The 24,962-nt window shown below is 42.6% G+C and overlaps 2 protein-coding genes across 6 annotated transcripts in view; one reads left to right on the top strand and one right to left on the bottom strand.

The window, feature by feature from the left end:
* The first annotated feature begins 44 nt into the window (after window positions 1-44).
* LOC119032798 lies at window positions 45-4,503 on the top strand. Of its 4 annotated transcripts, none has more exons than XM_037122349.1 (15): window positions 45-206; window positions 317-356; window positions 464-611; window positions 825-957; window positions 1,257-1,314; window positions 1,402-1,516; window positions 1,656-1,762; window positions 1,913-2,040; window positions 2,131-2,294; window positions 2,368-2,440; window positions 2,537-2,570; window positions 2,847-2,874; window positions 2,974-3,068; window positions 3,309-4,018; window positions 4,137-4,503. In XM_037122349.1, exons 1-15 carry the CDS (start codon window positions 184-186, stop codon window positions 4,309-4,311), a joined length of 2,031 nt encoding a protein of 676 aa, XP_036978244.1. In that variant the 5' UTR covers window positions 45-183; the 3' UTR covers window positions 4,312-4,503. The 4 variants fall into 4 exon arrangements, 3 of the variants coding, with proteins under 3 accessions (XP_036978244.1, XP_036978245.1, XP_036978246.1); XM_037122351.1 differs by having other exon boundaries at window positions 70-206; window positions 317-322; XR_005079039.1 differs by lacking the exon at window positions 4,137-4,503 and having other exon boundaries at window positions 2,368-2,420; window positions 3,309-3,356.
* Window positions 4,504-4,886: 383 nt separating this feature from the next.
* The window catches only part of LOC119032800 (proton myo-inositol cotransporter-like), a 71,148-nt gene continuing 51,072 nt past the window's right edge, over window positions 4,887-24,962 (bottom strand). For both annotated transcript variants that reach the window (XM_037122352.1, XM_037122353.1), the window contains 6 exons: window positions 12,835-12,998; window positions 12,620-12,740; window positions 10,090-10,215; window positions 9,815-9,933; window positions 8,635-8,787; window positions 4,887-7,767 (listed from right to left, as the gene is read on the bottom strand). In XM_037122352.1, the coding sequence (XP_036978247.1) occupies window positions 7,541-7,767; window positions 8,635-8,787; window positions 9,815-9,933; window positions 10,090-10,215; window positions 12,620-12,740; window positions 12,835-12,998 (910 nt within the window). In that variant the 3' untranslated portion in view covers window positions 4,887-7,540. The remainder of the gene's footprint in view (window positions 7,768-8,634; window positions 8,788-9,814; window positions 9,934-10,089; window positions 10,216-12,619; window positions 12,741-12,834; window positions 12,999-24,962) is intronic.

The raw sequence follows: 24,962 nt of genomic DNA, 5'->3' as shown, positions 1-24,962 counted from the left end.
GAGATGATTGTGGCTGCTCCTCGCGCATCTTTACATATTTGAACAGTTTTAGCAGTTAACGTTGGGTAGAGACCAGGCTAACTACCAGTGACTTTTAATACTCACATTATCCATACCTGTGCTGTTGTCACACTCACGATATTTAAGTTTTCGTTACTTTTCTGGTAGTTGCAGTCACTTGAGATGAATTGGACTGGGGGTTCAAGGTAAGAGAGGGAGGAGTGTTTTGGTAAACAGCCAACGTGCTAATACTAACATTAGCTTTTAAACGTTAGCTTAGCCAGATAACTTGTAACTGTGACGACTCTTGTTGCAGGAACCGGTTAGTAATGAAAAACGACGCCAGAAAGCAGAAGGTTATACGCCTAAATACATATTCAGTGACCTTACGAGACAAGTAAGACCTACAGTATTATTTGCATACGTTTAGCTTAATATGTTGGTGTTGTTTTTCTTCCCCCAGGAGTATTTCGAGAGGAGGAAAATGCAACAGAGATTGAGGAAAATGGGAGTTGCTCTGCCAACGACTCCTGGAGACACCAGTTCTAGTAGTATGGACCTGGTGACCTTGTTCATAGTAAACCAGATTGCTGCTAAGAAGGAAAACAAAGGTGGGAAATAACAGCTAGTACATGCAGATATATTAAACATAGGTTACAACAACCAAATGCAGTCAACAATCATGTTTTCATGTTGTGTAATTAATCAGACTTTTCTAAATACTAACAGAAAAAATAACATTATTTTGCAAAGAGCAACATGCTATGTTTGTTAATCCCTGAGTATGGCATTTCAGTAAACCATGTGCGTGTGTTGTTTTTCAGATCCTCCTAAAGTCGCGGTCCTTGGCAGCTGTAAAGGAAGATCTCAGCACAAGAGAAATGAGCCCCTGGTACTCCCAATGAGCCCCTGCTCTCCGTCACAGCTGGATTTTGTTGAGAGCCACCCTCAGTACAGGTAGAGCTGGAGTTTGATCTGTTTATGCGTCCACAATCACATTCAATATTAATCCAATTCTGGCTGTTGACATGTTTAGAAATATTGTCACAATCCGTTATTATAGAATCAAATACATTCTGTAACTGGTAAAACTAAAGTGACTCTGTAATGTGTTATCAAAGTCTAACCTCTGGCTTGGGAAATTAAGATCCAGCCACTGGGTTTTGTCTATATCAAGTAAGTCAGTAGTAATAGTAACACCTATTTCAGAGAACATTCATTGTGTATATTCATGTATATTCTCTTAAAATGTCTAGTGTCCAAACAACAGGAAAGAACAAGCATGTTATTCCACAAGGGTTCAGGTGTCAACAGGTCAGTCACTTTGCAGCTATTCATCATGTATTTTTTAAGACAAGTCTTATCTTTGTTTAACATGACTACGTGATTTTTGCCCGTTAGCTGTCACCAGTGCTGGAGTCAGCTTTCTCAGACAACAGTGCATCTGACTACCTGCCACCCATAACTGACCCCCTCAGCCCCTTCTCCTCCACGTCATCAGCTTCCTCAGGACAAGGTGGTGTAACAAAGTATTTCATAGGACAGACTGATTGATTAAATCACACCATGGTTAACTTTGCATTTTTGCTCCATGAGTATATTACATTGCACTATACAATCAGTCAATTAAGGTCAAATCAAACCTGTTCACTTAGGAATCTTCCCCCTGCTGAATCTGCAGCAGAGAAGCCAGATGCAGGCGCAGCTACCTCCTCACTGCTCCCCTCCACCCTGGGACACCTCAGGGCTGGAGCAGACCAAGGTAGTGAAACATTTATTTATTTATTTTATGGAAATTCTCCCATTAAAATGATGACATTAAAGAAAGAAACATAGAACAGCAGGGGTCGAGCAAAAGTATATTCCCAAATGGGATGCTACTGTAAACTTTATCTGAGGTGTATTTTGTTAGTTTCAGCCTTTCTCCCAGCCCAGAGGTATGACAGACAGTGTCCCCTGGTCTTATGGATCTAACACAACCCTCTACCAACTTGAGACACCCACAGCAGCCAGTGTCCTGTTTGGAAGTTCAGAGCCAGAGTGAGAACAACACTAGAATTTAATGGATTTTTTCTATCCTTGAATTAACTCCTCCTTTTGTAAACACTTAAACCATATGTGTTATTGCAGAAAGACAGACAGTAGGAACCATGCAAGACAGGAGGTCACCTTCTCTCTCGACCAACCAGAGGACAGGGAGCAAATGCTGGACTTCACTTTCAACCGATCAGAAACTCAGCAGCAGATTGAGGAGGATGTCTTTAGGGGCTTCAGCACTGAAGACAGTGAACCAGGTGAATACAGCTTGAAACTTCTGTACATTCACAATGATTTTCTTCCTGAGGGTAACATTAAATTTGATTTCAGCTTCTCAATTTGGGAGAGTGACATCAAAGATACATCTCAAAGATGAAACACCGGTAAAATCCTCAACACCACAGTAGGTTATTATGCAGATAATATCATCAAACAAGATGTTATCATTGATAGATAATGTGCGCTATTTTTACACTGAATTTACTTTCTGTGTTGCCAGAAGTGTCCTGGACTCACAGTGCATGAGAGTGGAGGTAAGCGATCCTCATGTGAGTCTGTTCATTTAAGGCTTTTTATTGCCACCAAGTGGTGGAGCGTGTAACTGTCTGGAACTTAAAATGGAAAGAAAAGAAAAATCTTTGCAGAGGAGACGATTAAAAAAATGTAACCCTCTATCCAATCATTATCAACAGTCCTAAAATGTTATTTTATCTTGACAGATGACAGGTGGTATATGAATGAGAGTATGTATGGTGCACTTTTGATGTGGGTAGTTGCAGTCTTACATGTTAAATCTGTTTTATTCACAGCTCTCCAACTGCACTGACACAAACTTTTGTAAGTGTCTTAAGCATCTCCAATTAAGCCACTCATGTATTGTGTATATGCTGGAGAATAGACAATAAATTGAATGGCTGTTTTTTTTCAATCCCACAGCATTTCTTGAACACAACAGTGGCCCGATGAATGGCTGCAACTGCTCGCCAAGTTACTCTTGTAGCGGAGGTTACCTCAGTTCAGATTCAAATGATGTAAGTTTAGTTAAACCCAGGAGTTTTGTCCATTTTGATGTTGTACTGTGACTGCACAAGCACTTAAGAAATACTTCACTTTATTTATAACACATGTTACATTGGGTAAGCACAGGTTTAGGTATTGTTTGATGTCCAAATACATCACTTCGGTTAATTTCTGGTATTTTACAGCCTCGGTAGTAACATTTTAGTAAAATCCAGCACAAATATTGTTTCCTTTTTCTGACTGTATTTTAGGAAGAAGAATACTGTCCGCCAAGCCACCAGGCTGCCTCTTTGTATGTGGACCAACCCTGTTATGTAGATAAGCTAAACCCAAACCGGAGCTTGCAGGAGAATCCAAATCAAAGTCACACTCAGCCCAAGCTTCTCACCCCAGTCCTAAAACCCCAAATTAACCTCAGAGATGATCGGAAAGTTATGGAGAACAGGGCTTGCCCAGATACAATTTCAGGAAGTAATAACCAACAAATGGGAAGCCACGTGGCTCAGTTGAACTCTCATCAGGCTCTTGCTGAGACTCTGAGCTCAGAGTTGTGCAAATGCAAGAAAACACCCACTGAAACTCGAGATGCAGGAACTCAAACTGCTGACAACCCCACGGCTGAGACATGTGATGCATCTACTCAGTACAGCTTTGTTGGAGACGGTGCAACCAAAGTCACTGGGTTTAACTTGTGCCTGCCACCTGTTGGTGTGTCAGTGCAGCATACAGCCACAGGGAGGCAGACTGACACTGCCGCAGAGCCAGATACACACACACCCTCACCAGGCGAGGTGAGTAGCAGAGGGAAGTACACGCCCTGGAACAAGAAGAAATCCCAGGCTGATTCCCTGTCAGCCGGCAGCTTTACAACCAAATTCAGTGCTGACAACAGTGACAGAAAATTGATCCTGCAGAGACCCATAAACCCCTTTCAGGATGCTCTGAGCATGATCAAGCAGAGGTATAAAAATAAAAGTTAAAGTGAAACATTATGTGTATAAACTTGAGCTTCATATTTCCGTATTTTAAATTAGACATTTTATTGAATGGACATGTTTTCTGCTCTTGTTTGTGATGAGAGCGGGCAGAGATGAGAGAGGGCAAGAAGAAAATGGCCGTCTGATGAAAGACCCCTCCAGTGAAGCGAGGGAAGTGGTCACAGCTGCCACCAAAGTTAGCAGATACTCAGAAGAGGCCGCAACACTTCAGGAAATAGCTAACATTTTGCTCCTGCTCAAACAGAGGGAGAAGTAGGGATGGTAAGAGGAAGGAAGTGTGACGGATGAAGGCAGCAGGGAATAAAAACATACCTGTTCTGTGCGTTTTTTTAAATTGAAAATATTATTTGATAGTTGGGTTAAAAACATAAAAAACTACATACAATATGCATAGTGTTTGTTTACACTGTGATGATAGAGACACAAAGAAATAAAGTCCAAAAGCATTGCTCTGACTCATTAGTTTATTTCTTTCGCCATATACATATTCAAGTGTTTAAGATTTCATGAAGATATTCATTTTTTTATACAATATAAACTCTAGCAAAACATTTACAGCTTGAACATTAATCAAATATACTATAGTTTTTTTAATTTGTACTTTTGTAGTTCCCCGTAAACTGTAGAAACACATGTAGCTGGTTCACATTGAAAAAAATTGCAACCATAGTCACCATAAGTACACAGTAAATGTCCCCCACTGGGGTAGAGGGTAGCGTCAACACAAGTGGACGTTAACGGCACACGATCGTCGACGAGGTGCAGCCTGAAACAATCACGTTAAATATTTGGTCAACACATGTTTCAATCTGTGTTATGGAGCTTCACGGGTGTTTTTTTTTAATTTTTTTTTTTTACCTGTAGTAATACTTTCAGTACAAAACTAGTTTGTGTGGTTTTAAAACTGCTCATCCTGGACCAAATGAAAATCTAACATTGAACAACACCTCAACATTTTGAATTATAGTCAAGCTCTTCTCCTCCTACTCTAAACTAGTCTCCATCTGGATGAAAAGGTTAACAAGCCCATTTTGGGAAATTGAAGAATAAGGTAAGACCTTTTTCCCTCACTACAATTCCCTAATTGCAGAAAACAGGTTTCCAAAAATGATGCTGCTGGATTTACATTATTAGCCTCAGGTATCATACACAGATACAGATTTTGCACGTTTTAGGCCCATAATACAAAATCATAAATGCGTTACAGTGTTGTTGATCACAAAAGCATACCATGAGATACCATGTCTTGTACTGAATTATTTCAAACCTGGTACTGTTCTGCATTAATCAAAGTTGGACTGCAAGTTTGTTTTCATTGCATATTGATGTGAATAGAGACATGTGACTTCTCGCAAGGTAAATAAATCTGTCTAAAAAGGTATAACATGCTTTGGAAAAAGATCACCAAAATATGATTTGCTGAAAAGAGTCCTTTTACTGCTGCTGCTTTTGGGAAATCAACATTTATGTTAGAAATGTTCATTTTTATAGGCATGTGTATGGCACTTTATTACTGTCTTGCCATTTATGAGTGGTGTGACTGTAATTATATTGATTAACCATTTCTATTGGCATCTATATGTAAATGTGACACCTTAACAATACCAAAAATATGTAAATACTTATGGATACCTAATTCAACTTTTAGAGGTCAGTTAAAATGTCCTTTCATTGTGCCACGACAAAACATTTTTTAAAAAGAGGTATGTTTCATTAATTATAATGGGTCAAGACTCAATGGGTCAAGGCTCAAAATGTATAGACAGTCCCTCACTTTACATCGTCTGCTTTGAGAAACCTATTCATTGGACAGGGTAACGTCGTAGAGCGCTAGTGCCTCATTTACCTGTTTTGTTTAGTTACACAAAGTCACTCCGTAGTCTACCTTTTAACAGTTTTTGCTACACAGAAACCTATGTGTGTTTGACTAACAAGGTGTAACCTCACACAGTTTTACAATTTTACAAAACAACATCGGCAAATTACGCTAAAGTCTACTCCTCAACTTTTGTCACAAGAACCACATAAATGATATGCTCTGCTATTTGTACATAAGGCTATGGAGGAAGACACAAATTAAAATAAATGAAATGATAGAAAAAAAATCATATTCCATCACAGGTGAAATACAAATATGTACATATAAATAAAAAAATAACATAACATATATGTTATAATAATCTAATCCACGTCGGGGGGGGGGTGGACTGAAAAACCATTAGGCATCTTAACAATACACAGGCACTAATATTATGATGCTAAAGATCGGACGAAATACATGTGAAGTCTCAATCATAAAGTCGTGGTTTCAGTCTTAGACTTCCTTTGCTAGACAATACATGTTGAAAACCCAACAATAACAACCTTAGTTCATGACATAAGTGGGTTTATAACACGGGTCCATAGTGTGGGGTCAAGCAGCCCAGTGGGGACGTGATGCGAGAGGCTGGTAAGCAACAGAATTGGAAAAAAATAAACTATGCCAAAGCAATTAGTTGTGTTGCAAAGCTGATGGAAAAAATATTTAAATTAATTAATTAATACAAACTAAACCATATCAACAAAAAACGATTCCTCTCAGTGCTACTAGAGTTTTGTTTAGGCACCAACTGACAATACAAGTTTTCTAAACTTGAACAATATACTGTACATCTCTGGTGTTTGCTTTTCATTAAAAAAAAAAAAAATCTCAGAACAACCACAACCTAAGACTGCCATCAGATGAGGAACTGACATTATTGTGCTACGCTACAAGCTTCAACAACATTTAACTGAGACGTGTTCCATATAGAAAGGCATAATGGTACTACAGCTCAACAATAACTTACAACTGCTGTCATGTTAACGAAAGTTTGGTGAACGCACAAACCTGAGACCACATTTACCGTACCTTAAGATGGGGTTCTCTATAGAAACGTGTGCTGTAGGGTGGCTGTGTCGTGATTTACTTTTTATACTGTATGTACAACGTATATATAAACCATAAATGATATTTTGTCCGAAATTGTAGAAAATATTAGGGACGTTTACTGATACTGAGCTACAGCCTCTTTCGTCAAGTACTTCGTGAGAGAGGGAGTGTCCCTTATATTTTGCACGTACATTGTCTTTACAACAGTCATGTTTCCTGCCCAAGTGTCCATGACAAAACATACTGAACCTCTGTCTGTTATGTGTGTTTTAGCCTTTCATTAATCAGATATTTTGGGGTTTAACTCCAGCTCTGTCGTCAGTTAACCCTCAATTCAGAGAATAATAAACATACTCGTACTAACTGTGAAAGCGTCATCTTTGATTTTTGGATTCCTGAACTGACTGAATTGAAAGAGAACTCACTCACATTACTGATACAAGCAAAAGGCTTTTTGAACTGATTCTCAACCTCATAGCGAGAGTTACCAGTGGCTCCTCAGCTCACACAGAAAAAGAAAATATCACAGACCCAGCCACTGCGTGTCTCAACAATCATGCCACTCAAACTCTCCCTAGTCCACGTCGGATGCATCGTTGTCCGATAGATGGTAGTTTGAACCTTTGACTCGGATGTATTCGACCTGCCGACCCTCGTCTGAATCAGAGGCACCGCAGGAGCAGAGCTGGTTTTCAAACAATGCTTCGATCTCCTCCAGACGGCGGCCTTTGGTCTCCGGCAGGCAGCCGTAGCAGAAGAAGAAACCAAGCAATGCCAGGCTGGAGTAGAGGAAAAATGCTCCTGGGAGGGGCGAAACAAAAGAACACTGTCACCAAGGACAGCCACCCACAAACACACTGTGCAGCTCTTCGAGAGCTTTGTCACTTTTAGCAAATAACTGCTTGTTCTCATTCATCGACGGAAAAAGAAACACTGGTGGTGACAGCAGATCTTGAGGGCAGCTAAGAGCGGCTGCCCACGGACTTCTCCAAAGATGTGTGTGTGTTAACAAATAAAAATGCAGCTTTCAGACCGCTGGCCGCCATACAATAACTTTAAAGTAGAATTAACATGCCATCGTCGAACAGAGGAAGGCAACACTAATGCGCCCAGAACCAACACCAGTGATACAGCAACACTGTGACAGGAGTTTAATGAGATTTCCATGCCACTGTGATCTCTATTTTCTCCTTGTCAGAGCAGAATGACATTTTGAAGCTACAACAGGGCGTGCATTACGCTAAATACCATTACTGTTTCTATGGCGACCTTATTATATTTTTTCCGCTCCTGGAGAATTATTGTTGTAAGTCGGATGAACAATTCACATCGATCTTTAACCCACTGTATCTCAGGAAGCTTCAACAATCAGCCCTGATGGATCGATCGCCGGCTCCCACGAAAGGTCACGTCCTTCCTGTCTGAGGGAGAAACCTGCTGTTGAGACACATGACTGAGGAGGTATAGGCTACTGTTGGGGGGGTGGGGTGTGCAGGTTGGAGCCATAAGTCAGCTCTACCTCCTTGCTGCTCTTGACGTAGGGTATGGATGGCTGCATGTTACACATTTTATAACAAGAAGATGAACCTGATGGACTTTCCCTACTTTGTCTCCACTAACATAGAAAACAAAAGCTCTGAAGGTAAAATCCCCAGTGCAGAAACTGACCGTAGTAGGTGAAGTACTGAGCCAGGTGGAGGAAGGTGAGGGACACCAGGACGTTGAAGGTCCAGTTGACTCCGGCTGCGCAGGCGTTCCCTGTGCTCCTCGCCCACAGAGGGTAGATCTCTGAGTTGATGGTCCAGGGCATGGGACCCATCCCTGAGAGAAAAGTGGAGACAAGTCCAAACAGAAGGCTCAGTGGAGAGGTACAGTCCAACTCGGGTTACTCTTAACATTGGGGGCTTTCCCGTCGAAAAATTGGCCCTGCTGAAACCAAAAAGTAGTAGATTTAGGCAACAACAATGTTTGGTTAGGTTTAAAAAAACATGCATTAGCATAAAATAGCCCCATTTACGACCTTTTTCAGAGTAGCATAGCTGTAATATTAAAAAAATGTGATTGGTCAGTTGCAGTGACAATCACTGAAGCAAAATTAATTAATTGATGTTCCAGGAAAAACACCACCATGGTCATATCAGATTGTAAAGTTCGCTAGCTAGCACCAAGGTTTGAAGGATGTTGAAGGCTACTGTTTCAAGAACCGAAGCTAATTTGGAGGAAAAAGAGGAGACTTGATGAGATGTGATGCATCATTTTAACATTAAAACAACATAAAAGAAGACAAGGTCATCAGACACAGTAGGGGCGTTAACACAGGTGGCTTTCATTCAGTAACTGTTTTGGCACTTTCCTCAGTAAATGAGTTGTCCCGTTGTAGATCAAGTTATTGCTCAACTCTCCAATTTTCTGTAAGATGTCTATTAAGTTCTGCCATCTCTTAGGACAAGACTGACATTTCCATCTCCTTACAGTGCTAACCAAGATTGAAAAATCTTCCTCTGCTGAGAAAGATGTGAGATGACTGAAAGCTCCAGAACAGCTTCCTTAATGGACTGTGTGGTGAGCCTGATGTCTTCAAGGTGTAAAAAGCACTGCCATCCCCCCCCTTACATATTGTGGCTATAAGTGAGTTACACAAACACAACACAATAATTGGTGTGAAATTCAATATAGCAATGTCAAGGAAACCTGATTTCAGGTGACCTAACATCATTTAGGGGCTCTTGGCATGGCTTCAGGGGGAAAAAAAAAAAAAAAAGCGAAAACAGTGAGACTGCAACCAAACAGAAGAATTGAATCATACACAGTATAATGAATCTCAGACAACCCAGGTTTGATCTCCTACCTGGAGCGAAAGCAGCCAGGTAGAGCACCAGACCCAGTAAAACCAGCCAGGAGAAGGAGGTGGGACAGTAGTTGTAGGCCCAGTAGGTCTGATCTCTCATCAGGCTGGAGTTGGAGCACCTGGGGGAAGGAGGCACACTCGTTAGCCTTGCTCCCAACTAAGCCTGAAACGTGTCATTTCACATTAGGCCGTTGGATGTGATCAAACTGTGAATATATATTCTAAGCATATGTTCAATGCCCCCCCTCCACGCTGCCACGCATCCTGACACTCACCTGCCCCACGCTGCGTGCTCGGTGGAGGCCTTATTGACAGGCACGCAGGAGGAGGCGAGGAGCGACGAGGCGTTCTCACGGTAACAGAATCCACATCCAGGGTCCAGCATGCACGGCTCGCACAGTCTGAAAGTCAAACGGCGACATCAGCTATAGTGTCACTGAGCTCAATCAATCAAGGTTTTTTTTTTTTTGCGGAATACTGATGACTCATTTTGGACAGAGTCGAGTTGGTGCTGCGTCAGTCACACGATGGGACTGCGACAGAAAGCAGCAGTCCACCCCCTCCAATTAAGACTCTAACTGAGACTTGCCTCATTACCCAAATCAAATTAATGTATGGACCACTCCCCACATACAGGAACTGATTCATCAAAATTATTCTTCATCATTATGCCTTCGTCCTGTCCTATCCCTCTGTATTGTCTTTGTTTATTAAAAGTGCATCTCATCATGCGCCACAGTCGGTTATGTGATTAGCCACATCACATGTAAGACAGTCTGAAGCGCTGACTTGGAGACAAATTCAATTTTGTTGTTGTGGTGCCCGACTGGAAGTGCACGAAATGGGTGCTTTGTTTCAGAAGGTCTATTTTTGCAGCGTGCAGACTCCCTGAGTGCAGGGCACCTTGCTCTAATTACACGCTGAGGTCGGATGGGCTCAAATAAAACCAGGTATTAGTGTCAGTGGGAAGCGCAGGTAAATACTGCGGGAAGGTGAGTAGAGACGAGCATCAGCTTGAACCGTGAAACGTGTATCTATTAATTCTGTAGTAGTATATTAGCAAATAACATCTGATTCATTACTACATGTCAGGATTCTCCCAAACCATGACTATGCTAGGCTGTCACGGGTCTTTGATTTTGGCCATGTGGTCAAATGTAAATCATTTATTTAAAATGTGATATCAATATGAGCCAGTTTTCTACCAACTACATAACATTAGTTTAATTACCTCACTAGCAATGGCAAAATTTTAAAAACTTCTAACAGCAGTTGATGTTTCAATATCAGTGGTCAGCAAGAAATAAGAATCCTGCTTTTGTACAACTTTGGTAGTCAGTCTGTAAACTATATACGTGCCACACCAGGATGATGATTATCAACAGGAAGAGCAACAATATTTGTCAAACAACATGTCCAAGGGATTGTATGATCGCCCGGGCACGTAACCTACAGCCAGATCCAACTGGACACACCTCAAGGATGCATCCTTAATGGGACATCTCGTCCATAATGAGCGGAGACGCCTGCGGTGGCTCCGGTGCTCCTCTGTCGTGGCCGTGGTCGGCGAGTGGGCTCGGATGCAGTAAAGTGAACCCGATGAAGCCGCTGCAGTGTGGTGAAAGCACTCATCTCTTCAAATTACCACTGCGTTTGTGTTGCTCCGTTGTGTGTTGCAGTGTGTGGCTGCCGGACGGCGGGTCCATTAAGGCGCTGTTTGTTGTTATGATGAAAGAGCGTCGTTACACACGAGTTTCATCTTGTGTCCGTGTAAGTGAGAGTAAATTGGAACACAGAGGCAACTGATCCCCGGCTCACATGAGAACACACCCAGCTCCTCCATCTCTGTGTGTGTTTGCCTTTTTTTTGCCAATGGCGACAATGAAGTGCAGTCTAGTTTAAGCTTAATATTTGGGGGAAAAGTCGAGAGCAATGTTTGGAAAGCATTCACAGAGAATTGTTGTCCCGCTGTTTCATTTGGTTTTTTAATAAGTCAGTCTGAGGAAACAGGAAGGATGTCACACAGTTCAGTGTGACTTCGGCCAGACTCTGCATATAAGAGCTGAAACTAATCTTAAATTCAAGTCTGAGTGCTGAGAAATACCTTTCACACATCCATTTTGACTAATGCATGTGTGAAAACCTGCAATAACTTCAACACAAATATCCTCTCAGAAGGTTTTTACCCTCTGAAGCTCTCCACCGCTGAGAGTGCTCTCCTGCACGCCGGACTCGCATCCCGACAAAGTTCTGAGTGCTTTTACAGAGAGCAGGAGTGCTCCACGCTGAACAGCAGTCTTGGTTTTGCTTTGCGTTCTCATCCGTACATGTGCATAATGCGAACAGAGTGTGAATAATGGCACTTAATATCAACCCCCGGTGAAGAGCTCAGAGAGTACTCTTGAAATCCCCCCACGAGTCTTCCTTTAGGGTGCTTAAAGGATAAGTTCACCCAAACATTAAAATGCAGTCATTATATACTAACCCTCAGACAAAACATTTCTGGAGAGTCACGGCAAGATGACACTTCTCTAATCTAATTATCGAATAAACATGTTACATGTGAACACCTTAAGTCTCAGAAGAGCCTCTGAATATTGAATTCCCCTAAACATTTTACTTTTGGAGGGCCGCAAGCAGTCCGAGTGGTTCCAGGGCTCAAACCAATACTGAGTCCTGAGCTGTAACTGCTGGTTAATTTTTGCTTATGGTTGTTAATGAAGGGAGATCATAAAGGTTGGTGTTTTATAGCAGAGGAGCCAGTTTTACCTTGTAACCAAATGAACCCTTGAGGTTTGCACTTACTGGTATTTGGAGCAGGTGGAGTTGGCCATAGATGGGTCCAGCGGGTGAAAGGTGACAGGAGGGCTGTGCTGGGCTGACATCAGAAAACCGATGGCCAACAGGCCCAGACTCAAACTCGTACCTGTCCAAAAAAAACATGACGCACGCAACATTAAAAACAGATCATAAGTGTCTGTGGACGTCACTGCCGGAAGAGGACAGCTGGACTTGCTTACCTATGATGCTGCCCAGGGTGAGCTTCCTGCGCCCCACTCTCTCCACCAGCCACACTCCCAGCAGGGTGAACAGGAAGTTGGTGAGGGTGGTGAGTCCGGCCAGCCAGATGGCCAGCCGGTCGTCCCGCACTCCCGACATCTGCAGGATGGTGGCGCTGTAGTACCTGTTGGACACAGAGGCGGAAGGAAAAAACAATCAGTTCCAGTAGCAAAATCGTCCATTCATATGCCAGGTGAGAGATCTACATCACAAACTCAAAAGCTGGGCCCTCTCAAAGATAACAGACATGTCTTATATCGATATAGCATCTGATCTTCTTAGATGCAGACATTTTTTTATTCAGTGATCATGGAATTCGCAGACGGACATGACGTACTGGATCTTCTCGTCCAGCTCGCTGCTAAAAAATGCTCATCGCATGTCTCCAAATTTCTCACACTAAAGCTCTAAAGCACAAGTTGAAATTAAAAGTGGGCCCACCAAAAAAACAGAAGCAGTGATAATCTTTCATAGCACAGAAAAATGTGAACTACAACAACAAGATCCAAGTTGTAATAAGCCAGAATTGCCCTTATTATATAAACATGTTCTGAGTTATACTACATGTCTCAAAAAATATTCCTAAAAATTGATATATGAGATGATCAGCCCAGACAAGTCAACAAACCAACCCAAGCCTCTTCTTCTTGAGTGCCAACCACCCGTCCACCAATCACTGCCTCTCTACTTTGAGCACCAGCCACTCATCCGGAGACGATTAACGATCAACTATAAATAGCCTCTCAACCGATCCCTTTCACTGCCCCCGCCCCCCTCTGTCTGTTCTCCTGGAGTATAATTATACTCGCAACCCTGGCACCGTGTTGCTCCATGTGGGCAGATTACCTCCAATCATCATCAACAATGCTCCGAAAACAGGTCTGCGGTCAACAATGCGCACACCTGCATGGGGTCTGTTTCCCACTTCAATTATGATCTGATGTGATGGAGGCCTGGAACGCATTGGGACGGCCGCACAAACACGCACACCTGCGAGGACTCAATGTATAGCGTCATTACGGCGATTATATTCCTGAATGAGGCAGGAAACACATATTCTCAGCCCACGGAGGTATGTATACAAGCTGTGTGAACCCCTCGGAGAGCACGGCGCAAATACCAAGAAGGTGATACTCATTAAAGAAGGAGCCAAAATAAAAACGTCTCCAGTATTGTCTGCCTCTCCGTGTCTCTACAGGCAGCCCCGAATTAGCATTCCGCTTTTCATCTCTTCAAAAGAATTATCATCATCCCTCTCTTGCTCTCCCTCTTTGGCAAAAGAAAACAAAAGAAAACAAAGACGTTCAATTGAGGGATTTGCATAATAACTCTTTACTTTCCTGCCGCCGAATCCAGCCGGTCAGAACGAGGCCGGAGACGCGGCGATTCTGGTTCTGAAAGCTTGACCTGCGCTAAAAGTTACAGATGGCCTTTTCTTTTTTCCTTTTTTTTTTTAAAGCCATCTGTGGAGTTCAGATATGGGCCGGTAAATGAATGTGCTGAGCAAAGTTGTGAATACATGCACGCAGGCTCAAAAAGCACACAAGAGAAATGGGTTGGTTCTGGGAGCAGCAGCGGGAGCAAAAACACCATTTCTGCTCTCAGCAGTGCAGCCCGCTGTGTTCCATCTCCAGCCCTGCATTTTACTGATTACAGCTCTCACGCACACACACATGCAGTATGTCCTGACTTAAAACTACTGTGAATAACAGCCTGCTCAAACAAAGCGATCATTTTCCCGACCACTTTGCCAAGAAGTGCATCTCGTGTTAAAAGCTTCTCGGGAAGAAAGGAAGCTCAGACTCCACGTGCCTCCAGCAGACACTCGAGGCGTTGAACTTGAGCCCGGCTAATTTCTGATTGCTGTCATTATTCGCCCTCTGCACCCTCACTGTACACTCTCCTGAATCCTCCTGTGGAAAGTGCTGCTATTTTCGGTTACAGGTGAGCGAGTTCTTTTGCTCGTCGTCTCGCGGTGTCGAGGGAAAGAAAGTTGGAGAGAAACAAATCAGCGGATGAAGAAGCGCTGCTGCTCAGTAGTCTCGTGGAAATGTTCCCCCACCATTATAATGGGTACACACGGAAAGGTTTGGCTCAATATTTGTTGGGTTTTTTTTTTCCTGCCAAAAATGTCCACTTTAATGAGACAAATTCTTTTTGATATGTGGAAATATGACAAAAGTTACATTCTAAAGCAAAAACAAACTCTATACAGAACATGTAGTGGTATTTATCCATCTAAATCATTTTGTATATATCATATATATTTAGGAAAAATATATATTCTTTCCATTTATGCTTTCATAAATTGGCAAGAACAGTTGAAATTCCCACCATTTTTATTTATGGAGCTTTTGATAATATTCATGATCTTAAAGTGTTTTCCTGCAGTGCTTCGAGCCTGGATGGGACACGTTCAAGCTGTCATGCCTGATAGAAAGTGACACCTCTCAGGCTGAAACACCCACTACTTGTCAACTATTAACACAAATCACAAAGTGACAAGAAACACTCCCAGGCAGTCAAGCAGGTCCTGCATGAAAACAGACCTCCGAGGTAGTTCCAGATGTCTTATAAGCGGCCCTAAAATATATATCTTTATTCTCGCATTTCATTTTGATCCTCTAAGACACAGAGTGGTCTTTGATGCTAAAAGTAAATCAGCACCTCATTGCTCAGATTTCCGTCTTCCACCACTCATCTGTGAGTTGAGGAGGAAGGTAATATCTTTTATTACACAGTGACAATTCTGTTCACGCTGGGAGCTGGCTCTTAATAAGAGGGTGTCTGAGGGGGTCACGGGTCAGGCAGGACTGGATCTGGTCCTCAGGGAGCTGTAGTGAACGCTTTCTGCCTGGTAGGGATGGTAAAAATGGAAAAATGCTGCCATTCAGAGCCTTTAAATTCTGAGGATTACCTGAATTACTACCTGAAGCATTTGACATTATTTATTTTTTTAAATGACCTCTAGCAAGATTGTTGGGAACGTTTTTTTTTCTTGGCTTCGCCTGAGTGAATGAAATGCCAGGGAAAGTTAAAAGAACGGTCGAGGGGAAAAAAGAAAAAAAGATGTATTGGTCGGGTCGGCATTTTCACACGGACAAACAAATGTCCCTTTGTGTTGTGACGCCCCACATAAAGCTTACATCTCACTTGGTTCCAACTGCACGCAGACTATGAGGACCAAGCCCCCACATTTTTTCAGTTTATAAAAGCAAGCAATCATAATCAGGAGCCATTCACAGTGAGAAGAATAAGCCTTCAATCCCAATTTTCCCACAGCAGTCAGTAATAACACGTTAAAAGGTCGGAGCCACAGATCTCTGGTAATAACCCACGATCATCAGAGTGCACTGAAGTCATTTCGTTTGATTGGTGAGAACTCCAGAGTAATCATCTTTTACCTGCGCTGATAAAAAAAAAAAAAAAACACACACACACACATTAGAGAGGATGAATTTCACACTCATTTCTTACACAAACATAAACACACACACGCACACTCCGAACAACGGAGATGCCATCTCTCTCCTCCCCACAGACACACACACAAACACACCCACTGGGTTTTACATAAGAGGCCCCGCCGAGTGTCGGTGTGAAGCAAACACAGGGAGAGGTGTGATCTGGCCCCGACCCCGCTCTAAAAACAGAAACGAGGATCCGCCCAGCTCCTGTCACGCTCGCATCCCAGACCTCTCATTCAGCGCGTTAGAGGTGAAGTGACAACGCCGACGTCGGCCAGGGGAGGAAAGACAGATGCGAGAGGAGAGGAGCAGAAGGAGGGACCGAGCTAACGACGGCCGCGGGGAGCGCACGGGTGACGGGTGGAGGAAAAAAATAGACTTGCACTAATATGGTTCACAGGCACTTTAATGTATCCACTCGAGCTCGTTTCACATGTCACCAACTTATCAAGTTGTCATTTACACCTATCGCCCTCTGAAAGAGGGACAAATCAAATCACTGCAACCAGACTCCAGCCAAATACTGCCGTGTTTTGAGGTGGTTGGTAAGCCTGTCAGTATCTTTCCGTCTGTACTTCACTTTTCCACAGCGATCAGACGTGTTTTCCCTCTACTCTCTCTCTCTCCTTCTTACATTCAATCGCTCCCTGCTGTCCTTTGCCTGTTTCACATGGGTGGTGGTGAAAGGATCCGCTGACTCACGGCTGACATTTACTGACACATTACAGGATCGTCTCGGAGGCGGCTGACTCTTGGGAGCGCGCGACATGGCGTCTTAAAGGACCCCGCTGGTGGCTTTTTAGTATTGTGTCGCAAATTAGCCACAAAATGACCTATGCTTCATATGTCTGGAAACCAATTTCTTAAGTATCCCATAAGTTTTGTTGCTGTTATGGCATCATAAGCAATTCCAGAGTATCCTGTAACTGAAAAACACAGCTTAGCAGCACTTCATCAACACAGTGTATAGTCATAAAAACATAAATGTCATACCAATGCTCATGAAGCCTTATGAGCATGTGACTTATGTGTAATTCCAAAAAAAAAAAAAAAACATCAGATCTTCTTCAATGAATATATGAAACACATACTTCCATCATGTTTTCTATGTGAGTTTCCATCATTGATTATATGATCTAATTTTGTCCTCCTCTTCTGCAGTTGTTTACTGGCACCTGATTGGTTATCTCTGTTGTCAGTAATAAAAAACTTCACCACTGGGTGTGACATCAGCACTACAGTCCATCATGTCAACTGTGACTTCTTCAACTCAATACAACAATTCACACCAACAATTTACGATCACAGATGCAACATTTCAAGTCTCTCTGTTCATTGTCATTGAGGTTTTCAGATGCTTCACAATAAAAGCCTGGAGGGTTTTAATATGAAACAGATACAGGGAGTGTTAAGTTTGCCAGTCCAGAATGGTGGACTTGTTCAAAACTGTTGTGACATCTGAGACCAAACTTTGAGTTATTTTGAATCATGCTGACAAACTTTTTGACCATGAGCTTTCTCTAACCCGCTACTTAACTGTGGAGTTGTGACACCAGACAATGCTGATAGGCTAAAACACATGTCATAAATCATTGGTATGATTATTTCAAAATCTACCAAAAGCTTTCTTTGTATTCCAGAGTTAACAAAGGATACGGGTCTTGACTGACAGAGAAGGTCATGAAGCTGCTGGAGTGGTTAACAGTGACTGATGACACACCTGTGTGTGTGTGTGTGTGTGTGTGTGTGTGTGTGTGTGTGTGTGTGTGTGTGTGTGAGGGTGTGAAATAGACCAACGGGAGGTTTCCTTTGTCTATAAGAGGGAAACGCTCTAACAGAGTGCTACTTATTGACGGAGCGCTGATCTAATTATGTAACTTAATACTATGGATTTATAGGAGCTGGAGACAGATGGAAGGATCTCTGTAAGGCTACAGTGGGAGAGAGAGTGTGTGTGTGTGTGTGTGTGTGTGAAAGAAGTGTGTGAGTAGGCAAGTAGCGAGTGAGTGGGTGTAAATGAACAAGCTAGTGTTTGCGTGAGAGTGAGTGGATGACACACAGAGAGTAAGGAAGAGAGGGAAAGCAGGAAGTAAGTAAGTGAGAAAATGATCGAGAGGCGATGAGAAGGAGAATGAATGGTTGGAGAAAATAAAGAAGGGGAGAGTGTAGGCGCGAAGAAGCGAATGATAAATGGACGGACGGGATGGGACGTGGCTGGAGAGGCAGCAAGAGAGAGACACACACGGGGAGGTGGAGGGAGATGGAGAGTCTCGTGGGAACTGGCCTATTTTTCAAATGAATGCATACGAACACAGAGCTGCGTCACATTGATGCCCTGGAACAAAAGCGCTTTGCCCAAATAGGTACGCCGCAGACTTCTGATCCACGACTACACACACACACACAGCGCAAAGTGTAGCATCTGCAGCTGTCTGTCATCATCACAGAATGAAAACACAGTTTGTTTTCCCTGCCTGACCCCCAAGACGTGACAAAATGAGCAGGGGTTTATATCACCACTAAACACGAGGCAGGGATAATGCAGCAGCAGCATCAAACAGCACATTCACTGCTGTAAATAACTGGACCTACCAACGAGTGCTACACAAAGCTCTGAAGAGTCTCACACACAACGCATTTTTGATGTTGTGAAAAGTTAAGTCAAGCGCTGTTGACCGACAGCAGTGTGTTAAGCTTTGAGGAGACGGAGAGCTGGACTATCTGAAATTTTAAAAAAAACCTTATGAATCTCAGCACAATCTGTTTCTCGGTCAACCTTCCAGGGTAATCTGCCGTTATAGTTTGCGGTTTAGTCATTTCCGGTTTATTTTGAAGCTCGATCCTCCTGTGTCTTGCCTCGCACTCTACTTCCTCCCTTTGTCTGCTTTCCCGCCTTTGTGATTGCCTGCCCCTCCCTGATCTGCTTCACCTGTGTCCAATTATTCCCGCCTGCCTTGTGTATACAGTCTGTGTGCTCCCTGCCTTCTTTGCCAGTTTGTCCGATGAGTGTAACTGTGTATATCTGTGGTTTGCAAAAATGAACACTGCCAACATTCAATGTGGCGACTGAGTTGGCAGTTTTTGCGCCCTAGCCCCTTTAATTAACCATGTCGAAAAAAATGTGCCAAAAATTCTCGCTGTGCCATTTTCTGGTGTGTTTTCTGGTGCGTGGTGAAAATCACAAGAGATCGGTTGATTTTCATTGTTCCAAATCATAAGCAAACCACTTATCTAAGTGCAGTTTTCAATTTGGGATTTTAGCACTGTGGACCAAATTCAATTCTAAGATTCAACTCACTGTGAATTTGCAAACAGTGGGCTGACTTCACTGTTGACTCGCTGGGCAATGCACATGAGCACAGGTGCTTTCACTATCCTTTCACTGTCCTCACTAAAATCCAGTGACAGCACTAAACTCGTGGACTTATACAAGTGATAAAGGTGTGAGCTGACCTGCCTTTAACAAAACGCACAAGGGACCGAGGGGGGTGTCAGTGAAGCACAGTGGGCACAGACACCCACAGTCCTGAGAGGAGGTCTACTCAGGAAACACAAGTGAAAACACTTGTGTGGGTGAATACAAACTAGCTCAGGATGACTCTCTCAGCCTGGACACTCTGTTGATCAATTTGCTCTGTTTTTATGGCTTTTCTCTTTGTGACTTTGTGCATAATCTGCATTTTAGTTAAACGTGTATTTTGCACGTTGTAAACACCGCTCCATCTACAGAATCAACGTGCCTCACAAATTACATCTTACTGTGCATTAAGCAAATGAGTGGTTTGTGCTACAGTGAGGGGTGTACAAGCGCAATGTGTTTTGGTGTGCTTTTGATTAGAGGGATAATTAGAATATTTCTCATTAAAAGAGGATCTTGATGCGACCCCGCTGGAGACAGTGGAGGAGGTTGGCGTGATTAAGCTGCTTTTGAACGCTCGAAAACATACAAGCACACACGGGAACGCATTAAAAAAAAAAAAAAAAACAAGGCTGATTTGGGCAATTCTCCCACAATGTGCACAGCACACACACACACACACACACACACACACACACACACACACACAGTTGGCTGTGCCAGCTCCTTGTAGGCTTGCCAGCAGTGTGACCATGTAAAAACTGGCGTCTAGTGACATTTCCAACATGACATTTGTCTGTGGGACCATCTGCGAGGGCCAACTGGCCTGTGTCACCGACAATACATCTAACTGCCCACTGACGACATCAAACACTTATCATATCATATCATATCACATCAAAGATGTGTACTATATAACACCAAAATGTCTCGTTTCTCAAGGCATCTGTGGATTTTTTTTTTGTTTCCCCCGTTTTGGTTGATTCTAAAACTATAGAATTGAATTAATAACGTACCATATTTGCTAGACAGTGGTGTAAAGTAACTAGGTACTTTTACTCAAGTCCACTTAGTTTATAGTTTATTTAAGTACAAATTCAAGTATATCTTTTTAAATTTCATGTTACTTTACATGTCTACTCCATTATAATTCAGAGGGAAAGATTGCAGGTTAACTTTGATTCCATTACATTTATTTGTTACTCATGTTACTAGTTAGGTTACGATGTCAGAGTTCTTCATAGAAAACACTGGTAGTTATATATTAAACTCCCCTCAAGTATATAAAATTAGAGCTAAAATAGTTGCTCAACTAATTGAATGAAAATTAAAATGATTTCCAAAAATGTCTGAGTCTTAAGCAAATAACTTTGCAGTCAATATCATTTTGTACCAGAGACAATCTATATTTCAGTGAGCGCTTATTATATATTAAATCATTAATCGGATGTGGGCTTTTTCCTGCTCCAAATTATCATGTTTACGTCTTCCTTTAGAAATCCACCGTCAGTCGACCTCTACGTCATCTTGTCCAGTAAACTCTGACGACTTCCTGTAGAGCTGTGCGAGAGAAAGGTGGCCAGTGTGTGAGCGATCCACAAATGTTTTTGTCACACTTGGACTTTTCCCCAGTTACTTCCCCGTTCCTCCGCTCTGCTGACGCGATTTCAGACCACAAACAGCAGCTACACAAGAACAGACATGAAGCTGACTGAGGCAAATAAAAAGAAATGTCGACTGCTACTTTTTTTTGTCATTTTGAGGACATATTTTTTTTGTGATAGGACTTTCTTCTTAGCTGTAAGCAACTGATACTACTTCTTGTAAACCCTGAACTCAGGAGCACAAACCTATTCAAAGTGCTTTTCACAAAATATATCAAAAGGACAGAAAAACTAAATGAAATAACACAGGGTTTTTCCTTCCACGGCTCCACTGTACTCGATATATCTCGTCCCCTTTTCTTCTGTCTCCATTTATAAACCCATCTTCCCCTCGCTCTGCCTGTCAGCGGCCCTTCCTCCCCGTCCACGCCTTCCTCCACCTCATCATCATCAATGTCATCTCTCTCTGTCCTCTTCTTCTACTTTCCTCCTTTATCTCTCTTATTTCTTCCTCTCCCCTGCTCGATCCGTCTCTCTCCATCTTCTTTCCCCCCGCCGCTTTGTCAACACAGTCCGCTGACACACACACACACGCGCACACACACACACACACACACACACACACACACACACACACACACACACAGCAGTCGCCACCAGCCCACAGTGACCTTTACATGCTAGATTATGTGGCTAATTGAACCAAAATGATCCAGTGGGGAAGGTATCTAATTTGACCCACTGCTGTACCACATTTTTTTGCATTTACGACTGAACAATGGCGAGCGAAAGGTGGACAGAGAAGAAGAAATTTATTTATCTATAATCATCAGTATAGCTGTCCGGCCCCTTCATCCATCAGCACAGTCAGGCGGGGAGGCGTTCAGGGACACAAACCCACGCGGGCAGAAAGACTAGCCGACCAGACACAACACCTGACACGTCTTTGGTTCCAGAGAGATGTATTATTGACAAACACATCTCTCATCACACAGCCGTCCCTGACAGGGCCGCGGTGTGTGTGTGTGTGTGTGTGTGTGTGTGTGTGTGTGTGTGTGTTTGTGTGTGTGTGAGGGCTGAGAGGTTATTCATATAACAAGCGGGAGTCCAGAGAGAATGTGCCTGACACATGAGTTCAAATCAACAGTCTTATGTGTGTGACCGAGAGCACATACTGCACTCACATACCTGTCGTGCTGCATATCATTTCCCAGATTTGACCTTCCTACTGAAACTGCTGTGGTTTTTGTGCCTGAGCCTCACCAGCGTGGCATTATCGCAACATAACATTTAAGAAATTACATTTTTGTGTCAGTGTGAATTAACAAAGTTTCGCTGAAACGTACATCGCCAACATGTACTCAACATGTGCTTATGACTGCTTTGAAACTCTAGTGCCATTATCAGGTCAAACTTCCAATTCATCCAATACTTTACACACGAAACATTTCAATCAGCTCTTATCTGTATGTGTTGTCCACCACTGAGCAGCAAACCGCCAGTGTAAAGCCTGGCTGTGATCTCTTAGCCCGTGATTCCACTGGGCGCGTCTCTGTTTAACGGCATGTGCAACTTTATTTTGTTCCTCCTTCCATGCGACTTCATATCCCACCGGGAGTGTTTCAGAAACAGAGCGTCACTCCCGCCTGATGTTGTTGAGTTGCTCAGATTTTGTTTATTTTGTAATTTCTCGATTTTTGTGCCCCCACTGTGGTTGCGTAGGCTGCGTGGTTACAGTTCTTACGTCAGGCTCGATCCGCTCCGTACAGATAGACGATACATCAGAATTGGACCCAGTGACAGGCATAAAGGTAAACGACGTTGATTATCTATGGAATAGAAGCCAGTCTTCTTGATGATGATCTTGTTTGTGCATGTAAATCACAAAAAAGCACCCATGTGTTACATTATGACTCTTTCGTAGCCAGTTAAAAGTTCCTTGTTGTGTGTTTAAATAACATTAATACTGTTCTACGTAATAAATATGCTCTGCTCACAACAACACCTCTCTTTAGAGAAAACCGTTGCAGTCTAATGATAGCATCACACAACTCTTGATTGGATGCAGGGATTGCTTATATAACAATACTGAGTGATGCTATACTGTATGTATTTTGGTTTGAATGTGTTTACTAAGTGGGAGCTGTTCTTTGTTTACTAAGTAATATACTGCAGGTCTATCAAAAGTAATGATGCCCAAAGGAGACAGTGTTTGTAACTCACATGGAGATCTGTATAGATATATATAACCTGGAACACTCAGCGTTGTACGGAATATATTCAGATGAGTGTTTTCTGCCGCCACTGAGGGAACTAATTAGCGTGCAGTTTGTCATGTGGACCTGCACCAAGTCAGCTGAAAAAGCAGCGATCATCCAACAAGCATCTTTGAGGGAATTCGCTGTTAATCAAACGATGGTGGAAAAAAAATCTCCTTGAACTGATGATACTCGTGTTTGGCAGAACTTCAGGTTCTGTATGAGCTGTAAGTTAGTCACATAGAGAGTGAGTAAAGGAAAAGGAAAGATCTTTGGGGGGGGGGGGGGTCGTCTGTATGATCACAGGAGTCACACCATTCCAATGAAAGTGGGCTGGATCCATGACATCCCTGCTCTCTCAGCCGCTCTGTCACATTTATTTTATCTTCTGACAGTGTGTCAGCCTCCCTGTGCCCCCGCTCTGTTTCTACGCACCTGAGCCACCCAATTAAAAACTGTCTGACCGAACGGGGAATGAAGGAGAAGACAAGATCACTTAACTTTTGATCCAGGTCAAATTCTTCATTTTTCAATCATTAACACGGGAATTTTATAACATGTTGTTTTATGCTTTAAAGGGGTCATACTGTATTTTGTTTTGGGGAATTTTTGCCATTCCTTTATTGTGTTATTTTTGTGCATGCAAAAGGTCTGCAAAGTGAAAAAGGCCAAAGTCCATGCTGCAAGGAGTTACTTTCTCCCACAGAAAACACTGTTCCTGTACTCCCTGAAACACCTGGTTTGGAGTCGAACCTTTACTCCCATAACTTATGTGCGTCACTGTGTAATAGGCTTTACTTAAATATATATATTTTTTATATTGATTATAAAATATACACACTCCAGTCTGTCAGTAGACATACAGTTGCTACGGCTGTAGCAACGTTATTTTAGATCACACTACCTTGCTCAGCATGACGAGCCCTACTCTGCCTTTGATTGGCTACGTCCTGCCCGTTCAGTAATGCAAATGTGCAATTCTCACTGACGACTGATCAGAAGTGAGATGTGTCGCTATGTAGCCAAAACGGAGCTGCAACAGTGCTCCATTTGCGAAAAATAATGTGAGATAATGTGATAAAAAACAAAAAAAAATCAAATTCAGGAACGTAATATTCAACTAGGACCTCCAAATAAAAGTATTAACCTAAAAATTAGCATAATAAGACCTCCTAAATAATGATAGAGTAGATATTGTAACCCCAGTTGAGGCTCCGAAATTTGAGGTCACAGGGTTGGCAGTATTACAGCAACACTTTTAAATATTTAAAAATAAAACTAACTCAAAGAATCAAAAGCCTCAACCACGACACCTGTAAATGAACTATATGATATACATGCTCGTGTCTGGTGGTTGATTACTGGTTGTCCTGGTTATAGGGCAAGATTTCAACCACTACC

This window comes from Acanthopagrus latus, chromosome 14, assembly GCF_904848185.1.
Source record: "Acanthopagrus latus isolate v.2019 chromosome 14, fAcaLat1.1, whole genome shotgun sequence".
Classification (NCBI taxonomy): Eukaryota; Metazoa; Chordata; class Actinopteri; order Spariformes; family Sparidae; genus Acanthopagrus; species Acanthopagrus latus.
This window is presented reverse-complemented; position numbering and strand designations above follow the sequence as displayed.